An 18296-nucleotide genomic window follows, 5' to 3' on the forward strand; every position below is an offset into this window, starting at 1 on the left:
CCCCACCAGCAGCAGCCAGGGCCACCTCTCTGCCGATGGGGCTCTGCCCACGACAGGTTCTGGAACCCTCCCCTAGGTGGCTGCTGCGTTCCTTCATCTCTACTTCAGACAAGGCACCCAAATCGAACACACCAACAGGGTTTAGTTTTGTAGCTTTAGCAATAGAATCACTTAAAAAACAAGAACAAACAGCTCATGCCTCCCCTAGGGCTTCTGCCTCTTGATTTAAGCCACATGGGCCACAAGAACACCGCGTTTCCAGGCTGCTCCGTGTTGGGGGGCACATGTCTCCTAGTGTCCAGAGTCGGAGGTGGACACTCGCCTGGGCCTTTTCCCCCGTGCAGCTGCCAGGCGCAGGATCCAGGACCCTGTGACTACACCATAGGGACATGCTGGTGGCCTGGTGGGCCTTGTCTTCCAGACTTAGGGCTGGTGGCTGGGGCTAAGAAAATCGGTCACCCAGGTTCCTGGGGGGAGGCTGTGGGAACCCATGCCCTCTCTTCCCTACTGAGCCTCCATCAAGGGTGAGGAGAGGAGAGCAAGAGGGGAGGAAAGGAGGAGGGAGAGCAGGCAGGCCCACAGAACCAACCAGGGTGACGACCCAAGACCTGGGAGACGTGTTTCCCCACCCCTGTCTGTCCTGGGGCCCTGGCTCCCCAAATCTCTGGTGGTGATAGAGAATGGAAAACAAACTGTCTTCAGTATGGGGTGGTTTTCCCCGGAGTCTGGCTATGACTGTTCCTATGAAGTCTAGTGACAATGAGAGGATGCGAGGCTCTGAGCATCTCCCCCTTGGGTGATGGGCCTGGGGAAGACGGGACGTGAAAGAAATCCATGTTTTTCCGAGACTCAGAGAGCCCTTTGGCCTTGGCTGCTTACAGGTCTCGAAAGCAAAGATTTCCAAAGCCCCATTGATTTTTGTCTCGTCTGTCTCGGATTCTGCCTGGCTCGGGATTTTGGACAAAGCCCGGTGGCTGCTCAGTTATTCTGGTCATTTCCTGGGTGGCTCTGTGGCCCTTGTAGAGTGCGCTCAGACTGCCCACAGCTCTATTCTGAAACCCAGCTCCCAGAAAGAGGGTGGGCAGCTGAGGGGGCAGCTCGTCTTTCCCGGGCCCACTTCTCCTGTTCGTGAGGTTTTTTGGGAGGGAAGCTAAACCAAGGGCCTTCTTCCCAGAATCTGGGCAGGAGGGACCGCGATGCTCCTGAAGTCCATTTTTGCTGGAAAACCCAGGAGCCAGTTTTGTGCGGGGACTTGCGGGAACAGAGGGCACTGTGTGGGCCAGCTCTGACGCTCCCTTCCACTGAGACTCCAGGTCTGAGCATGGCCACCATGACGTGTGGGGGCTGCAATTCATTATTCTTAAAGACGAGACACGCTTCATATTCTATATCATCAAGGAGACGAGGGGGGGAGGGGACGCCGCGCCAACCTCCGCTCTCTTAATAGCGCTGCTATTTGACGATTTGTTTGGCAACATATGGGTTTGGTCTTGTAAACTCCCCTCTTAATAATAAAACAACAGATGGTGGAGGAGGTCTTTCCTCCCAGCGCTCCAGGTCTTAATGGGATGCTGGCGGCAGGGGCAGGGCTGCGTTCCCGCCGCGTCCCCTGCCACGAGGCACCTCGGCGGCAGCGAGAGCGCACAGCCAGCCCTGGCGACTGCTATTTAAAAACCTGAGCAATTTTCTGGTGTGTGCACCGAGTTGCTTTCCCCGTCTGATTGATTGAGGCTGTTTGTCAAGTGCTGCCATTGAGTCGCTAAAAAGAAAGCCACCCCGGGGAGCGGCTAAGGATCTTGATGCAAAACTTCTAATATGTTTTATTGCAACTTGTACTTCAAAAAGGGCCGGCGCCACACAGGTCTTTGTCTACCACTCTCCTCGAGCGCCTACCTGTTCCCAGGAAGCACTGGGGACAATTAGCGGTCAGGTAATTGAGGTGCACAGAGCAGCCTCTGGCTCAGACCCGCTCCCAGTTGTCCCAGAAGGACCCCCACAGAGACACACACCACAGAGGTGGCAAGCAGGATGCGGGTCTCCTGGAAATGGGAAGGAGACAGCCAGCACCCTCTGGCCAGGTGGCATACCCCTTAGAGATGCCAGCCCAGGGAGTGGGTACTGCAGATGACCACACCTCTGTGGGTCTGACCCAGGGGGCAAGTGCCCCTGGGGTGCAACAGGAACAGAGGTTCAATCTCCCGCCCTGTGGGATCAGTGTTGGCTTGGTGCCACTGGCCCACAGGAGCCCTGCAGGATGCATGGGGAGGGCAGTGGGCGGTGGCCAGGGCGACAGTGGAGGCCCAGCTCTTACCTTGGCGTAGTCCATCAGGTCATTGCGGCCCTTGAAGCGATTGTAGAACTCGGGCATCCTCCAGGGAGCGATGACCTGGACCAGGGACGGGGCGAGCTGTCAGGCCTGGGCAGGGCAAGGTTGCTGACTCCTCCTGGTCCTTGGCAGAAGAGCTGGCACTTCTGGGAAGGGCTCGTGGCTCTGATGGCCACCGGGGGTCTCCGTGGGGATGGGCAGGGGGAGGGCAGAGGCTGCCACACTGGGGTGCCTGCTCTCGGCCCCCATGGGCTCAGTCCCCCTAGCTGAGACCTGAGGATCTAAACCACCTGGGCTTCAAGGTCCAACGATCCTCGGTGACTGGGGGTCCCAGAGGTGAAATACGTTGCTGCCACCCACTGCTCTGAGTGGGGAAGGAGCCCAGGCCTGAGGGAGGGGCCATCAGGTACAGGGGGAGCTGGGCGTGGCTTCTGGGCTGGGGCTGGTGTGGCCGGTGGGTGGGGTGGCAGCAGGACCTGCTTTCCTCTCCTGGCCCTAGAGTGAGGCGTCCCTGGACCAGGCTCCCTGCTGAGAATGACCCAGGCCCTCAGGGCTCCCCCAGCCCCACCGCAGCCCCTGGCTTGGCCTCTGCGGACAAAGACCCAGAAACTGGACGTCCTGGCCCCTGACCCCAAGCTGCTGCGGGAAGCAGAGAAGTGGAGGCCTGGGCCTCGGCAGCCTCCTGGCTGCAGAAGGCCCACAGGTAGCCACTGACCGAGGGCAACTGTGGCCTGGCATGTGGGGTCAGAATCACTCACTAGGGCTCATCATGGCTCACCTCCAGGCCACGCCTGGGCCCAGACAACTGCCCCAGGATAAAAGGACAGAGAAAGACCTGCCGCAGGAGGAAGGGGATGCTCCTAGAGCCCCTGGGGGCAGGGAGGGGCAAGCTGCTGTGGCTCCAGCCAAAGGGACAGGAAAGGAGCTCAGGTGGAGGCTCCCTGTCCAGGACATGGCTCTGGTGAGTGCTGGGAGGTGGCCGTCCCCACCGACAGCCCAGCCCCAAGAAGGAAGCACATAGACGTCTCCTGTGGCTCTGTGGGCATTGACGCCTGGCTGAGTCCATGGGGTTTGATATATAAGATGATGTTACCGTGTTTTAATGTGGCCACTAGGGGATCTGGAAATGATCCGCAGGGCCACATCCAAACACTGCCACCGCTCTGGCTGCAGGCCCGGGAGCATGCCCCTGCACGGCTCACCTGGAGCCTGGCTGAGCTGGTTCCCAGCAGGCGCTCAGTAAACGCTGTGTGAGTGAAGGACTGGATGGATGGAAGGACAGACAGAGGCCCAGGCTGGACGGGGAGGGGACAGTCCACAGACAGAGGGGGTTCATTCCCCAAGATCCTGGGGTTCTGTATCCCAGGAACGGGCCCAAGATGCCAGAGTCAGCCCCAGCAGCCAGGGAGGAACAGGGTGTAGCCAGATGGTCCTTCTCAGGGCTGGGAGGGCCATGTCCCAGTCATTCTGGCCTGCCTCTGGGGACCCAAGGACACTGGCTGCAGGGTCCACCTGGGCACCACCTCCAGGAGGAATGAGACAAGGGAGAGCATGGCCTCTGAGGACTGTCCTCCCAGTGGATGTTCTTGACGGGAGCTATGGTCCCGACACCCTGGAGAAGGCTCAGTAGCTTCCATCCCTGAGCCCCGGCACCTGCCCCAGGAGGACGGCAAGGGCTTACCTTAATCTGGGGCGCCAGTGAGTAGCAGGTGAGCTCAAAACGGACCTGGTCGTTGCCCTGCAGTTCAGAACACAGGCTGGTCAGGACACACAGGACAAGGTCTGGGGCCAAGGGGGGGAGTGGACAGGGACCGTGCTGGCAAAGAACTCTGTTCCTGAGCTCACGCCCACCTCCCCACCTGCAGCCTCCCAAGGGTGGTCGCCCTGGCCCACTTTAAAGACACCAGCTGCAAAGCAGCCCCTGCCCCAGGGTGGGACCAGGACTCCACCAGCAGCTTCTGGGTGGGAGCTGGGTGTGGAGGGAGCGCAGAGGCGCAGGAGGCAACGCGGGGCCAGACTGAGCGCTGTAGCCTGTGTACAGAGTGAGCGTGCGAGAGGCACAGGTGTGCACTTGTCGGGGTGCAGAGCTGCATGCTGCAGTCTGGCGCGTAGAACATGTGCACACGTAGCCACGTGTATGGGGTCACAAGACTAGGGTATGTGCAGGGTGTGGGATTCTGGGGGCACGGAGCAGGGAGGGGTGTGCATGCAGCAGTGTACAGGAACATCTGGACCCTTGGGGACAGAGGCCTGGACCAGATTCCAAGTGTGAGAAGCCCTGAGGGCCGGGGTCCTCTCCAGGCAGCCCCGGAGCTGCCTGACCCTGTCCTGGTGCTAGTTCCTCCTCACCCATAAAGGGGGGAATCCTGTCACCTCCCGGGGCCTGTTTCCAACTGTACAGTGGCTGGTCAGCGAGGAGAGGGGCCAGGCGAGAGGGAGGGCCTTCCCTGCTTAGCACCTCTCTGCACGAACAGGAGCCCAGGGAGCACAGTTTGCAGGTGGCCGGCCTGCCCTTCTGCTGTCCAGTGCAGAGTCACTCTGCTCGCTCCCCGGGCCACCAGGCTCATGACCAGGACGAGGAGGAGGGGGCAGGGCTGGGTGCAGGCGCGCTGCACGGGAGCCCAGGGAAGCCGCCGCACGCCCGCCTGCTCCAGGGCGGGCTCAGTGGCAAGGAGACTCGATCACTGTGGAAATGACAGAGGGACCTTGGGCCTACTGTGAAAACCGCACGGCGCAGCCAGGCAGCAGCGGGAATAACATGTCATTTTCCAGAGCCTCGTCAGGGGACGCGGAAATCCAGGTTCCAGCCCCTCTCGGCTGTGGAGCTGTGTCTGCTCCCCTCTGCTGCCCCCAGGACCCAAGCTGGATCCTCCAGCAGGCCCCCTCCCCTCCACTCCGTCTCTAGTGAGCACCTACTATGCCCTGCCACACAGGCAGCCACTTGGGGCCAGTGGGAATTTCAACCCCATTTTATGGACAAGGAGCAGGGAGTTCAGAGAGGTAAGTCTGACTACACAGAGCCACACAGCAAACACCCACCCTCATAATTCACACTCAGCAACAGATGTGAAGGTGAGTCCACTGAATCCTTCCAGCTGCCCTTGAGGTCGGTTCTGGGCAGGGACACTGGGGAATGGGAACACTTGCTCAGGGCCCACGGCCAGCCCTGCTTCAGTACAAAGCAGATTCGTTTTCAATTTGTAAAGCACACAGCGGATGCTGCTTGTACCAGCTATTTTCTCTCCACGGCTTCATGTTTCCCCAACACAAAGACGGCTTGTACCTCCCCAGCCGGCCCGGCTGAGTGGTGTCTGCCGACCCAGATGCCACCAGGGGACACCCATCTGTTGGGGAGCCAGAGAACCTCTAAGAATCCAAACAGGCTTCCTTGTTCAAAGCCTGTCCCAGCAAGAGCCCGCGGCCCCACTCAGGGCCCTCCCCAGCCCCAGGACCCCCAGCCCCAGGGCAGCTCCTGGCAGCAGGAGAAGGAGGTACGGGTCTCGCGTACCACAGCACAGTGCCCACTGGGACCGAGGGTGCGGGGCCCCCATCTGCCCCTGGGACAGCCCCACAGATGGTGCCATATATGAAGTTGCCCCCCCACCAGAGTCTTAGGCTCATGTTTCCAGGCCCTTCTTCCCAAACTGCTGGGAGTCAGGGTCCACAGGGCTTCTGCGCTGCTCTCTGGGAGGGGGATCCGGCTGGCTCAATGAAGGGCACAGAAGGGCAGGAAAAGGGCGCCACTCTCCACTGGGTGTGGCCTGACCCTGGGAGGGAGCTGCCTCTGGCCTGCAGGCTCAGGAATGCCCTTTTCTGTCACTTCACCCAACTCCTGCACCGGGCACCAGCACTAGCATGCCTGTCCCTAAGTCCCCCAGGGCCTCTGACTCCCCTAGTGTGTGGAGCAGAGGTGGATCCCCCTGCGGGGTGAATAAGCGCCTCGAGGCCTGCCCCAGGGTCCTGGTTCCCTGCACCCCCCAGGTGAGGAACAGAGCATGGGCAGCTGCGGTTGCTCCAGGAGTGGCCGCGGGCCCGGGGACAGGCCTTGGGGTTGCCCTGCAGGCTACCACGCAAGGCCCTGCACATGGCCTCTGGTTGACCTCACGTGACCACCCTTTTGGGACACCTGCCTCCTGACGCGGGGTCACTGGTGCCCACCGTCCAAGCAGGAGCTGCGCCTGTGCACGAGGCTCCATCCTCAGCCTCCCAGTGATCCCCACGGGCTCCCCGGTTCCCAGAAACCGTCTTCAGGGGCTGTCGGGGGCTTCCCAGGTACCACACATAAGGGGACACTGAGGCAGGGGAGGACACCTTGCTGTCACCCCCCAGCTAAGAGAGGGTGGTCCTGATGGCCTGTCCACAGCTAGTCTTGGAAACCCCCAGGGACATTTCAAGTTTGACCACCCCTCCTGTGGTCCCTGAGTGCGAACTGCAGGGTCACCCCCAATTCCCAAGCAGCCGCAGAACATGGGCAGAGGGCGTTCTTCAGAACCAAGCCCCACTGGACCCCAGTGGGAACAGAACACTGGGTGTACCTGGCCTCTGCAGCCGCCAGCAACTTCCCCAAGCCCCGGGCTCTGGCTCCCTCTGGTGGTCACCTGGGGGCAGCGCACACAGAGATGTGGGCAGCTGCTCCCAACTGCTAGTGGGCCCGTCTGGAGTGGGGGATCTGGGCTTGGACCCTGGAGCTGCTCAAGCCAGAGCCTGACCCACCCCCAACCCATGCACCCACCCACTTGCTAACATGGATGTCGCTCAACTGAATTCTGGCAGTACCACCAGAGAGACCTCCTCTGGCAGGACCCCTTCCAAAATCCCAACCCCCTGGTCTCAGCTGGAATGCTCCCTGGATAGGGCACCCACTGCCAGATAGGTCCACCTGGGCAGGTGAGATGCTGCAGTGACACTGGTTCGGTGGCCTTCCTTTGCCTAGCTCAGGCTGCTACCTGGGATCGGGGCATCTCCTGCACTGCGTTCTGGGCGCCCAGACCCACCTGCAGGCTCCTGGGAATCACCCGACCGCTGCTCCTCAGCACCCCACAGGCTGGGCTCTGTTTTCGTCCTCATTTGACAGATGAGGAAGCAGAAACTCGTGGGGGTCTGTCGAACACTGTGGGAGCTGCGGGGCCTGGACTCGATTGAACCTGGCTATGCAGGCCCTGGCCCCAGTCCAACCTCGGGGTCTCCCCTGCACCCTCTGCCACACAGCCTCACAGCAGAGGCACACATCCATGCCCAGACAGCCCAGGGCTGCCCACCCCTCCTCATCTGCTTTTCCAGCATCGTATCACCCCCAACTGGGGTACTCGTGAAAACCAGGGCTGCGGGTGCGTGGGCCAGGAACGCTTCTCAGTCTCTGCTGCCCACCATTCAGCCCAGCACGTCCCAGCATCCCTCTGGGGAACTGCCGGCCACCCCCATGAAGCCTGTGTGACATTCCACACGACCCAGTCCACTCAGGACCAGCCACCCCCTAGCATGGCCTCGGCTCAACCCTGACCCTGCTGCTTGATTCCAGACAGACCACGGGTCAGAGCCTCTGGTTTCGGCTGTCCCTCTGCTTGGCACACTGTTCCCACGCCCTGGTTTGCACTCACTTTCAGGGCCAAGCTCTGTAGCACGGTCCCCCCAGCCGCCTCACCGCGTGTCCACTCTCCTCTCCCTTGCTAGGACATGGGCCCCCGAGGACTGGCCACAGGTCCACGGGGTTCCCTGTGCCCGTGCTCACAGGCATCCAACCCTTTACAGACGCCCGGCACAACAGAGAAAGAAGGTGCACCTGAGCTTTCAAAGACGGCCAGTGCCATCCTGGTGGGCGGCTCTTTGCAAGGCCGCGCTCAGGTCCTGTCTCCCCCACCGTGACCTGTGACCTTAGCTGCCTGTGTCCCTGCAGCTCAGAGAGCCGTGGCCTGCTTCCCCGTCACTGGGAGAATCAGCGCCTGCGGATTGTGAAGCAGCCAGTCCCGTGCCAGGCCTCGGTGCCCACTGCCTGGGAGAGCTTGTGTCTCAAGAGTCTGTCCCCTGACCCTTGCCAACATTGCTGGGGATCCTGGCTCTGGGGACAGCCTTAGCTGCAGAGTCCTCCGCAGGCTGCCTGGGGCCTCGCGGGCAGAGGAGGTGCATGTGTGAGGGCGTGAGTCAGGCCTCCCTAGAGACCAGGGTAGTCCTGACCCCAGGACCTCAGCACGTGACCAATCTATGAGGAGGTCATCGGGGTGGCCCTCATGCAATGAGGTCGGTGTCCTTATTAAAGGAGGAATGAGGCATGTGCTGAGGGGAGGCCCCGTGATGAGTGTGACAGTGAGGGGGGCAATGACACTTCTCCAGCCAAGGAGCGAGGCCAGGAGCTGGGCGGGCAGACAGACCCTTCCCGGGCACCTGCAGAGGCGCGGGCCCTGCTGACCCTGGACCTTGGACCTCCGCCTTCAGAGCTGCCAGGCAGCAGTTTCCACGTCTCGGCCACCGGCTGGGGGAACCCTTGTTTCTGCAGAGTTTGACCCCCTCTGCCCACTCGGGGTCCCTGTCCCTTCACCAAGCCCCATGGTGACACTGCAACTTCAGCCAGGCCTGCGTCAAGTCTGCCACGCGGGGGTGGGGTGGGGAGGGGACGACGTGGCTCCTCCCTCTGCACAAGAGAACCGCCCTCACGGGTCCTAACAAAGCCGGACTGTACCATGCTGACCTGGGCACAGCCCCCTGGACCACCGTCACCCTGGCTGCCCGCGTCGCTGTGGCAGGCCTCGGTCCCTCCCCCCTCGCCCAGTCCTCCCGGGTCCTGGCCTCACCTTGCCTGTGGCGCCGTGGGACACGTACTTGGCTCCCTCCCGCTGGGCGATCTCCACCTGCTTGCGGGCTATGCAGGGCCTGGCCAGCGACGTGCCCAGGAGGTAGCGGTCCTCGTACAGCGCGCTGGACTGGACGGCAGGCCAGATGAACTCCTCCACGAACTCCCTGCTGACGTCCTCAATGAACACCTGTGGGACAGGGGCCATGAGAGGGGCCTCGGCAAGGTCCGGCCACGCCAGCGGCGGATATCTGTGACACGCTGTCCCGACCCTTTCCCCAGCCCGACAGCACAGCAGACATCACCAATGGATCCAACAAACTCTCCCTCCTGCACCCAAGGCAGACACTGCTAGCCGATCCCACACCCCCTAGCTAAAACTGGATGTGGCTCCTAAATCCTCCCTGAGGTGGAACTTAGTGCCACTTAAGATCTATAGCAGTAAACAAAGGGGTGGCTCCGTTCCCCAGGGACATTTGGCCACATCTGGAGATATTTCTGGTCATCACAGTTGCCAGGTTAGGGGAGTTTTCTGAACGTAAAGACCAAAGATGTCACTAAACATCCCACATTGCACAGCATGGCCAGGTCCCTGGGAACAGTGCCGGGCTGAGAAGGCACACCTGGGGCCCCAAGACCCCTTCAGGGAGACTGAGTGGACATGCTTCCTATGATGATAGTAATCTGCCATTTGCCTGTTTACTGTGGGGACATTCACAGGGATGGTGCGAGAACAAGGTGGGTGAACCCCAGTGCTCCATGCAAGAAAAGAGAAGAAAACATTGCAAATGGGTAAGAGTGGAGCGGGCACCAAGGGCAGGAGGCGGAGAGAGGACACAGGGGCGGGTGGGCGGACAGAGAAACCAAGCAGACAAGGACAGATGGACGGACGGACGGGAAGAGATGGCCGGGCAGGAAGTTGGTAGGAGGGTGAGCGGCTGGGGACCCCTGAGCAGAGCTGGGCCTCACACTCTGGAGACCAGAGGGCACACTGGAGGGACGCAGGGGACAGGAGTCCTGGGCAGGCGACCCACGCTGGCCCTCCCGTTGTGCCCCGCCAGCCTCGGCCCCACCTCCCGGTACCTTCTTGGCCCCGAGCTTCAGCGCCTTCTTCCTGGCCTCCTCGAAGTCTTCCTTCTGGCCGATGTTGGCCTGGGCAGAGGCAGAGAGGTCTAGTGAGCCGGGGAGAGCCGGGGGGAGGGGGTGGTTCCGCTGACAGCCAAGGTCACACAGGAGGAGGGGCAGGCGGCTGGGTGCTTGCAGCTGGGCCGTGGGTGTGCCAAGCAGTCACTGCCCAGGTCGCAGGCTGGCTGCGCTGCCCTGGGCACAGGGAGTCCAGGGCTCCCCCTGAGCCCACCTGGGCCCTCAGCCGTCGCTCCCCGGGCAGTGCCAGCTGCCTGGCAGGAGCCGCAGGCCCAGTTCCCCCCCACACCAGGCTGTGACTCCTGAGCTCATTCCCGCCCGACCCCTGCTTCCCGATCCCTGCTAGACCCTGGCTGGCCTTGGGCCTGCTGCCCAGATCCTGCCTGAAGCCCGCTCTCTGCATTCTGGAATCTTCCCAGAGCCCAGCTGCAGGTGCTTGCCTGGGGCCACTCAGCTTTCAAATCCCCCTGTGGTTCCCAGGGTCTGGGCCAGTGCTGCCTCTGCCAGAGGAACACACCCCGGGCTCCCGGCTCCACTCGGCACTGGCTGCCACTCACCAGTTGGCTGCCCTCCTCCCTCCTCTCACCTGAGTCAGGAAGGACAGATCGGGCTCACAGCTGTGCACAGGTCACTCCTGGCCACACACAGCCCAGCCCCACTCTCTGGGAACAGAACCTTCTTTCCTGGGGGGACCCTTTCCACAGGAATGGAGGGGAGTCAATCCCATTTTGTACTCCCTGTGGCCCTGGCCTAGTCCCCAGACACAGCCATAGTGACTAATGTGTGGTGGGCAACAACTGGACCAATGAGAAGACCCTTGGGGCCCGTCACTCTCTGGGCAGGCCCTCCTCTCTCTGGGAAAGCCAGGCTATGATGGTTCCTGTTGGAAGTCTTGCTTTCCCCACGGAGAGGCCAGAAATGAAGACAGGTGAAGTTGGAGACAAATCTGGATAGTCACCTGGATCCTGCCTTACCTGAAGTCCCACCATCCCCTGGACTTCTCAGTTATGTGAACCAGCTCTGCTTTGGTGTTTCTTAGGCTGTACTATGTTGGACTAGAATCCTCAACAAGGAACCCCCAGGCCCCTCCCACTCTGGATTCTACAATGTGATTATTGGAGGCTGGCGGTGACTCTGGGGAGGGGAGGACCATGTCCCACATCCAAACCCACAGCCCCTCTGCCTGTGGAGAGGCTGTTTCCCCAGTTCTGACGCCGGCTTGGCTAGCGGGAGGCAGACAGGGACCTGAGCAGAGAGGTAGAGGGCAGCTTGGCTGGGACAGGGACGCAGGCGCAGGAAGACAGGGCGCTCCTCACCAGGTAGGCGATGACGTCATAGCCTTGCTCCTTCAGCCACACAAGGATGCAGGAGGTGTCCAGGCCGCCACTGTAGGCCAGGACCACGGAGCCTTTCCCGGACATGTCTGGGGGAGTGGAGGGGCAGCATGAGCACTCGGGAGCCCGCCACCCGCCACAGCTCCCTCCTGGCCCTGGCGAGCTGCAGGCCCAGCCCGACCTCGGCCTTGGGCAGCCTTATCCCCTGGACATGCTGCCACTGCGGTGGGAACAGAATGTTCACCCTCCTGCCTCCACCCCCGCCCCAGGGACCCTGACCCTGGCATATCTGCACAGCCACACTGGGGAGGCGTCTCTCCCGCCAACCCCAGGTGCTGGCAGGCCTCGAGGCTGAGCCCTCTGGATGCCCGGTGCCCTCTGGATGCCCGGTCAGTCGGTTGTGGGAGCAGGGCTTGGCAGGTGCCTAAGCACAGCTGCCCCTTGGCAAAGCAAAGAGGGCCCTGGGGGTCTCCTGCGGATTGCCCTGGACCCCCACAGTGACCTGTGAAGTAGGTGTCATCGTCCCTACTGGGGAGACAGACAGTAGGCCTCGGAGAGGTCAGGGTCAAGATCACAGAACTAACAGTTCAAGGTCACAGAGCAATGTCTGCCTGCAGAAGCTGGGCTGTCAGGGAGGTGCTGCGGGGGCCTTTCCCTTCATTCCTTGGGATTTTAGGCATTTTGTTGTTTCAAATGCAAGTTCCTCTGAGGGGGGAGTACCCCTGAGAGACCCTGAGCCACTGCCATGAGCTCAACTCTGCACATCTCAGTAGCGCGGGCTCAGAGACCCACACCCAGGGTGCAGGTGGGAAAACGCCTGGAGAGGGAAGGAGACCGGCCGAGGCAGGACTCCTCTGAAACCCAGGCGTGGTCCCCGGGAGCCACAGATGACAGAGCTGTCCATCTGCAGCTAGGACACTCCCCAGCTGCACAGAGGCACCGTGGTCACCTGTGTCCTTGGCCAGAGGCCCTCCCTGAGCCCCCAGGCTTCATCAGGGCTCTCCCGACCCCTGACTGTCCTGGTACTTGTCATGTGACCCTGAAGGGAGATGCGACTGTTTCACTCACGGAGTTGAAAAGCAAACTGAGGGTCAGAGAGGCAGCTCACCTGCCCCAGGTGGCTAGGCTGGCAGGCCGCAGGGCCAGATTAGACCCAGGCCCCAGCCTCCTGCATTACAGGGGCATTTGCCTGGGTCTGAGCATTTGCACTGGAGTTTAACCAAGGGCACAGCCAGCTGGGGTCCTTAGTAGACACTACTGGAAAAGGTCACAGATGTCCCCTGCAGACACACAGGGCCTGGGAGGCTCCCCGAATGCTGCTGCTTTCCGTGCCAGTGGCTCTGGTGCCTGGAAGTGCAGAGGTGAGGTAGCTCTCCCAGGTCACCCAGCCTTGAGCTCAGGGTGGGCCCGGAGCCTGAGTATGCGACCATGCAGTCCCCAGCACCTCCCACAGGCCACCACCAGTCAGCCCAGGTCTCGCAGGCCCACTGCCCCTGGGCTTAGAAGGGAGATACCCCATGGAACAGGGTGGTTGGGACAGGGTGGTGGCTCTGATCTTGGCCCCCACTCTCACCTCCACTAGGCATTCGGCCACCCGCTAGGCCCTGTCCCCCGCCAGCTGGGCCAGATGCCCCAGACCTGAGCAGCTCAGCAGGCCCTGACCCTGGAGCCAGCAGCCGGTGCCCATGGCAACCATAGCCAGGCAACCGGCCGTGCCAGATGGAGGGAAGGAGGGAGAGGGAGGCGGGAAGGACCGAGGTGGGGGTACCTGGGACTGGAGGTGTGGGTTCCTGGTGTCCGGAATCTGTCTTCGCAGACTGAACCGCCCTGCGGAAGCAAAAGGTGCTCAGCCTGGGTGACGTGAAGCCTGGGACCTGCAACAGTGGCTGGGTCCTGGGAGTGGCTCAAGAGGGAGACTTGGGGGAGGCCCAGAGCCTCAGAGCCACTGTCCAGCTCCAGCCTCCTGCCCCAGGGGACTTTCAGGGACATTTCTCCCTCCCGCCCTCTAGCTCTTGTTCTGGGGCCGGCCGGGGTGTGGGTGGCAGGGGGATTATGGGTGTTAATGTCCCACACTGATTTTAAAAGCGCTCTATGACGAGCACACAATCAACTGCACGTTTAAAGCCTCCGGCTCATCAAGTCCCAGCAGGCGCACACTCTCATGAAACTGTCACCATAGTCCAGGTGATAAACGGCCATCTCACCACGCAGAGCCCTCCCTTTTGGGGCTATCCCCATTTTAGAGACAAGGAAACTGAACTCGGGTTCAGGAACTTGCCCAGGGCTCACCTGGCTGGTAAGGGCGGAGCCAGGATGGAAACACATCAGCTGGGCTCCGGGCAAGGCTGCCCCCTCTGGGTGGGAAATGGCAGGCCAGGTGTGGTTGGGAGCCCGGGGGCTGACATCTGGGAGGCCAGGGTGGGCCAGAGCCAGGGAGAATGGAGGCTGGCTCCAGATTCACCCAGCTTTCGGAGACATCTCTATTCTGCCCCTTCCCAAAGATACCTGGAGCCAAGCCAGGGCCTGGGAGCAGGAGAGGGCAGCCCGCAGAGACAGACCACCCTCGGGCACCTGTCCCTGCTCTGCCTCGTGGGTCCAGTGTGCTTCTCCTGCCTTCAGAGCATGTGACGTACTGAGTTCCATTGCCCCCCAACCATGAATTCCGTGAGGGCCAGGCCACCCCTCGGGTGCCTGTGGCCAGTGTCAGAAGTCCTGCTGGTTGCGCTCTCTGCAGTTCAGCCTCCCTGAAGAAAAGGAGGGCTGGGGTCCTCTCAGAGACAGGGTCCCTTAGGCCTCCCTGGCCATGTGGGCACAAGCCTCAGCCTGGGTAGAACCACGTGAGGGACCGCGTGTGCCTGGGAGCATGTTCCTGACCATGCACATGTGTGGGTACCTGTGAGCACCCAGGATTGCATACCTAAGAAAGGACATGTGTGCGTGCATACCTCTGTGCACCTGGAGGTGGGTACCTGGGAGTACATCTGTGTGTGCACGTGTTTGGGTTTGTGCAAGGATGGGTTACTTGTGTGCACACGTGCACGTCTGTGCATGCCATGTTCAGGCCGGCTTGCGCTCAGAGACTGGCTGGGCAGGCGGACTGGGAAAGCCATGCAGTAAGACACCTGGTAACACACCCTCCCCCCTCAGCCACCAAGGTCCCAGGCTGTGAGGAGACTGCAGCCTGAGGCAGAAGCTGAGGCCTGGGTCTGGGGGCGGGGAAGACAGGTTAGAAAGGAACGGTAGATGGAACCCAGACAGCACACGGCTCTGCAGACAGAGCTGAGGCTAAGGCCTCCACAACTGGTTCCAGCCACTGAAGCCCTGTCAGCATGGCTGCTCATCTGCAAAACAGGGCAGCGGTAAGGATTTAGAGATGCTGGGGAGAAGCCCGGGGCTGGGCACCACGCCTGCGTCCACTGAGCACTCCATACCACTGCCACAGCTGACCTCAGGCGAGTCCCCCACTCTCTAGGCCTCAGTCTCCCCATCTGCACAGCAACCTAAAGCCCCTTGGGTTCAGACACCCCAGGACACTGCTTCCCTCCTGGGGAGGCACCTTGTAGATCCTCTCTGAAGTCAGGCTCCCCCAGCTCGTGAAGGGCCCAGGGCAGGTTTTTCCAGATCCCAGGCCCTGCCTGAGGCCATCCAGCGCCAAGGCCAGTGCAGACAGCCTTTACCAGCAGATGCCTGGGGTGGAGGAGGTGAGCGCGTGTCAAGCTGCCTGCCAGCCTGGCCTCATTGGCAAGGCAGAGGGCATTCTCTGTGGCCCTAGCCAGAGCCACCTGGCTAGTGCCCAGGGAACACGTGCCAGGCCAGCCTAGGCACTTCCTCAGCACAGAGGAAAACTCATGGGGCTCTAAAATGTCAGAGCTGGAGTGACAAGAGGCTGTGTTCAGTCACATGCACGTCATTTCCAGGCCTAAGGAACAACAGGCCCCGGTCATAGGCTAGTGACGTCAAGCCCAGGCTGACTGCAGACTGCTGGCTTCCTACTGCACTCTGCCTGATGCTGCTCCCTGTCCCCTAGGAGACCTAAGGTCCCTCCCCCACTCCACACAGCAAAGGCTCTGAGGACTCACCCCTGTTCTACCTGTTATTTTTCTGTGTGCCCTGCACCCTATAGCTCAGGACTACCGCTGCAGCTAACATCCCAGTTCAGCTGAATTTGGTTTGTTATAATTGTTTTAAAAACAACAACAACAACAACCTGGATTCCACCTGGGCCAGCAGATTATCTCCTACTTTGGGGCTTCTTTGTTCAAGGATTTCCGCTCCTGCAGGGTGTAATCATCTGTGTCAGATAGAGCTGGGCTGCAATTCTGCACACTGATGGGAAGGAGGCGCACTGCCCTCTTACAGGTCCAACCTAAACTTTCACTTGACAGGCTTGGGTTATTTCAGGAAAGTTTTGGGTGAAAAATCCCCCAAAGTAGCAGCTAGGGGACTAAGTAGGTACACTGGAGCCTGGTAAGAGATGTTTGAACCCTCTCCTGGGAACACTTGGAGGAAAAAGAACACTGACTCATTCATTCGTTCATTTATTTAGGAATAGCGAAGAGCCTGTGGGTGCCTGGCCTATTCCATGTCTAGGGAGGGAGCCTGGGCCTGGAAGATCAACGTCACTCAAGCAGAAATCAAAGCCACAGACCCTGAATTCCAGTGAGGTGCCTCTTTCCACATGGGTGACCACAGGCAAGCCACTCATTTCAGGGCCCCTATATTTGGTGCTCAATGAAGGCATCTGGCTGTCCTGGCCAGTCTCCCAGGACCCAGGGTGAAGACAGATGGGTCATGGGAAAGTGCTGGCTCAGCAGGTGGGTCTGGACCTGGCTCCACCCCAAGTCTCCTGGGGCACCTGATTTCACAAGCCCAGGACAGACATGCAGATGGTGGGGGTGCGTGTGAGTACTTACTTAGTAGGGCTGAGACTGCAGAGGGTGGGAGCGTCTTCTGCCCTTACCCTGTGCCTGGCCCTGTACAGGAGCTCAGGGGACAGGATTCACCACCCGCTCACTGGGTCTGCTTGCACAGAGCAGAAGAGGAATTACTTCTCATGTGGTGTGCAGGTGGCTCCTTCAGGGACAAGCCACATCCCACCCCAGGCTCCCTGCCCTGGATGGAATGTGGAGGGAGACTGAAGGGGGGTTGGAATGAAGAGGATGCCATTTGCTACTCAGTGCCAAAGTTCCTGTCCCTCGTCCCTCTGTGACCATTTCAGACTCTACTGTCTTCTTCCCTTGTCACACCCATACCAGGGGCATAGGGACGGGTCTCCTTCCCAGTTTTGCATCTGCACTCCCAGACCCAGTGAGCGATGCATGGACCCAGGAACTGTCCTCCGCAGTCTCCAGAGCCCTTACCAGCCTCCTGCTGTCTGTGAATGAGTCCCAGCCTGGCCCGAGCAGCTCCAACACACAAACAAGCACTGGAGCTGGGGGATGACCCAAGGCCTGTCTCCCCTCTCCGGTCATTGGCCGAGTGATGTGCCTGGGGTCACTGGCCTGGGATCAAAGCCCAGGACCTCTTGGTCTGTCCTTGGGAAAAGGACAGGTCTGTTCTTGCCCTGACACCTGCAGCCAGGTCCAGCTACTCAGGAGCAGACAGCTCCATTTCGCAGGGGGGAACACTCGCCCCCTCAGAATGAGCCCTGGCAGGATGGAAGAGGATTTTCCTTCATTTCACAACGAATCCTGCTTCCCTGGAGGGTGCAGCCAGCGCCCAGGGGCCAAAGGCAACAACCCAGAGGGCGGACATTTCCTGTAGAGGGGCCCCTCCCATAGAGCCCAGCCCAGGGCCAGCAGGAAATGGGGTTGGGAGGATACCCCAAGGACAGCAGCGACTGTGCCCTCTGCAGGCAAAGGAACCCAGTCACAACCACGTCCCTGAGCAGGTAGTCAGGGTCCTGTGTCCATCTGCCCAGGGTAAACTGAGGCTCAGGGAAAAGTGAGACGCCCAAGACCCAGAGGGCAGGGCTGCCGAGCTGGGGCTGGAACTCTAGTTTTATGCCAAGAAAAACAGGTGGGGACAGATGGTGAGTCGGAGCGGGATTGGGAGCCCCATACCCTCGGGACTCCCAAAGTCTCCATTTGGGGGCTTCACGGACAAGAGGAAGCCAGATCCAAGAGGGAAAAATCCAGAAAGAACCTCGGCTAGCACAGGGGACACATCATCTGTCCTACTTCCCAGATCCGAGATTTGTGTCCCCAACTGGCGCCCCAGATCCCAGGAACCAAAATTTGGGCGCCAGCGTGTGATCAACAGAAACCCCGGTGTGGGCCTCCTTCCCTCGTGCCCGGCCGAAGCCCCGGGTGCGAGGCGTTTCGGGAGTCGACGCGCTCGGACTGGGATCGCGGAGGGGGTGACCTAGAGCAGAGAGCGCGGGAAGCGGAGGGGCCGGGGGCTACTCACCGGGATCCAGGCGGCGGTGGCAGGCGGCGGAGCAGGGCCGGGAAAGGCGCGCATCCCGGGTTATAAGCACCGGGCCGGGGGCAGGGCTGGGGACCTGGGACACGTGGGGGCACGCGCGCGACAGGCCCCGCCCCCAGGCCGGGCCCCCGCCGGGAGCCTCTAAGAATTTGAGGCCACTGGCGGGTGGGCGGGTCCCGGCCTCTTCCTCCTGCTTGCCCTGCCCCTTTCCTCCCCCCCGCCCGCCCTCCGCCCAGGGCCCCGCGCCAGCACGGCCTCCCGGGGGCGCACGGGCGTGGGCGCG

At 61.1% G+C, this 18296-nt stretch overlaps 1 protein-coding gene across 2 annotated transcripts in view; it reads right to left on the reverse strand.

Annotated features, from left to right (window-relative positions):
* The window catches only part of Ass1 (argininosuccinate synthase 1), a 45578-nt gene extending 27505 nt beyond the window's left edge, over positions 1–18073 (reverse strand). The window contains exons 1-8 of one of the 2 annotated variants that reach the window (XM_076843081.2): positions 17996–18066; positions 16501–16606; positions 13356–13414; positions 11570–11676; positions 10194–10262; positions 9112–9300; positions 4008–4064; positions 2312–2386 (exon numbers count right to left, since the gene is read on the reverse strand). In XM_076843081.2, the coding sequence (XP_076699196.1) occupies positions 2312–2386; positions 4008–4064; positions 9112–9300; positions 10194–10262; positions 11570–11674 (495 nt within the window). In that variant the 5' untranslated portion in view covers positions 11675–11676; positions 13356–13414; positions 16501–16606; positions 17996–18066. Of the gene's footprint in view, positions 1–2311; positions 2387–4007; positions 4065–9111; positions 9301–10193; positions 10263–11569; positions 11677–13355; positions 13415–16500; positions 16607–17995 lie in introns of both variants that reach the window. The other variant, XM_076843080.2, reaches the window with a different exon arrangement.
* Between the last annotated feature and the right edge of the window lie 223 nt (positions 18074–18296).

This window comes from Callospermophilus lateralis, chromosome 2, assembly GCF_048772815.1.
Source record: "Callospermophilus lateralis isolate mCalLat2 chromosome 2, mCalLat2.hap1, whole genome shotgun sequence".
NCBI classification, from domain to species: domain Eukaryota; kingdom Metazoa; phylum Chordata; class Mammalia; order Rodentia; family Sciuridae; genus Callospermophilus; species Callospermophilus lateralis.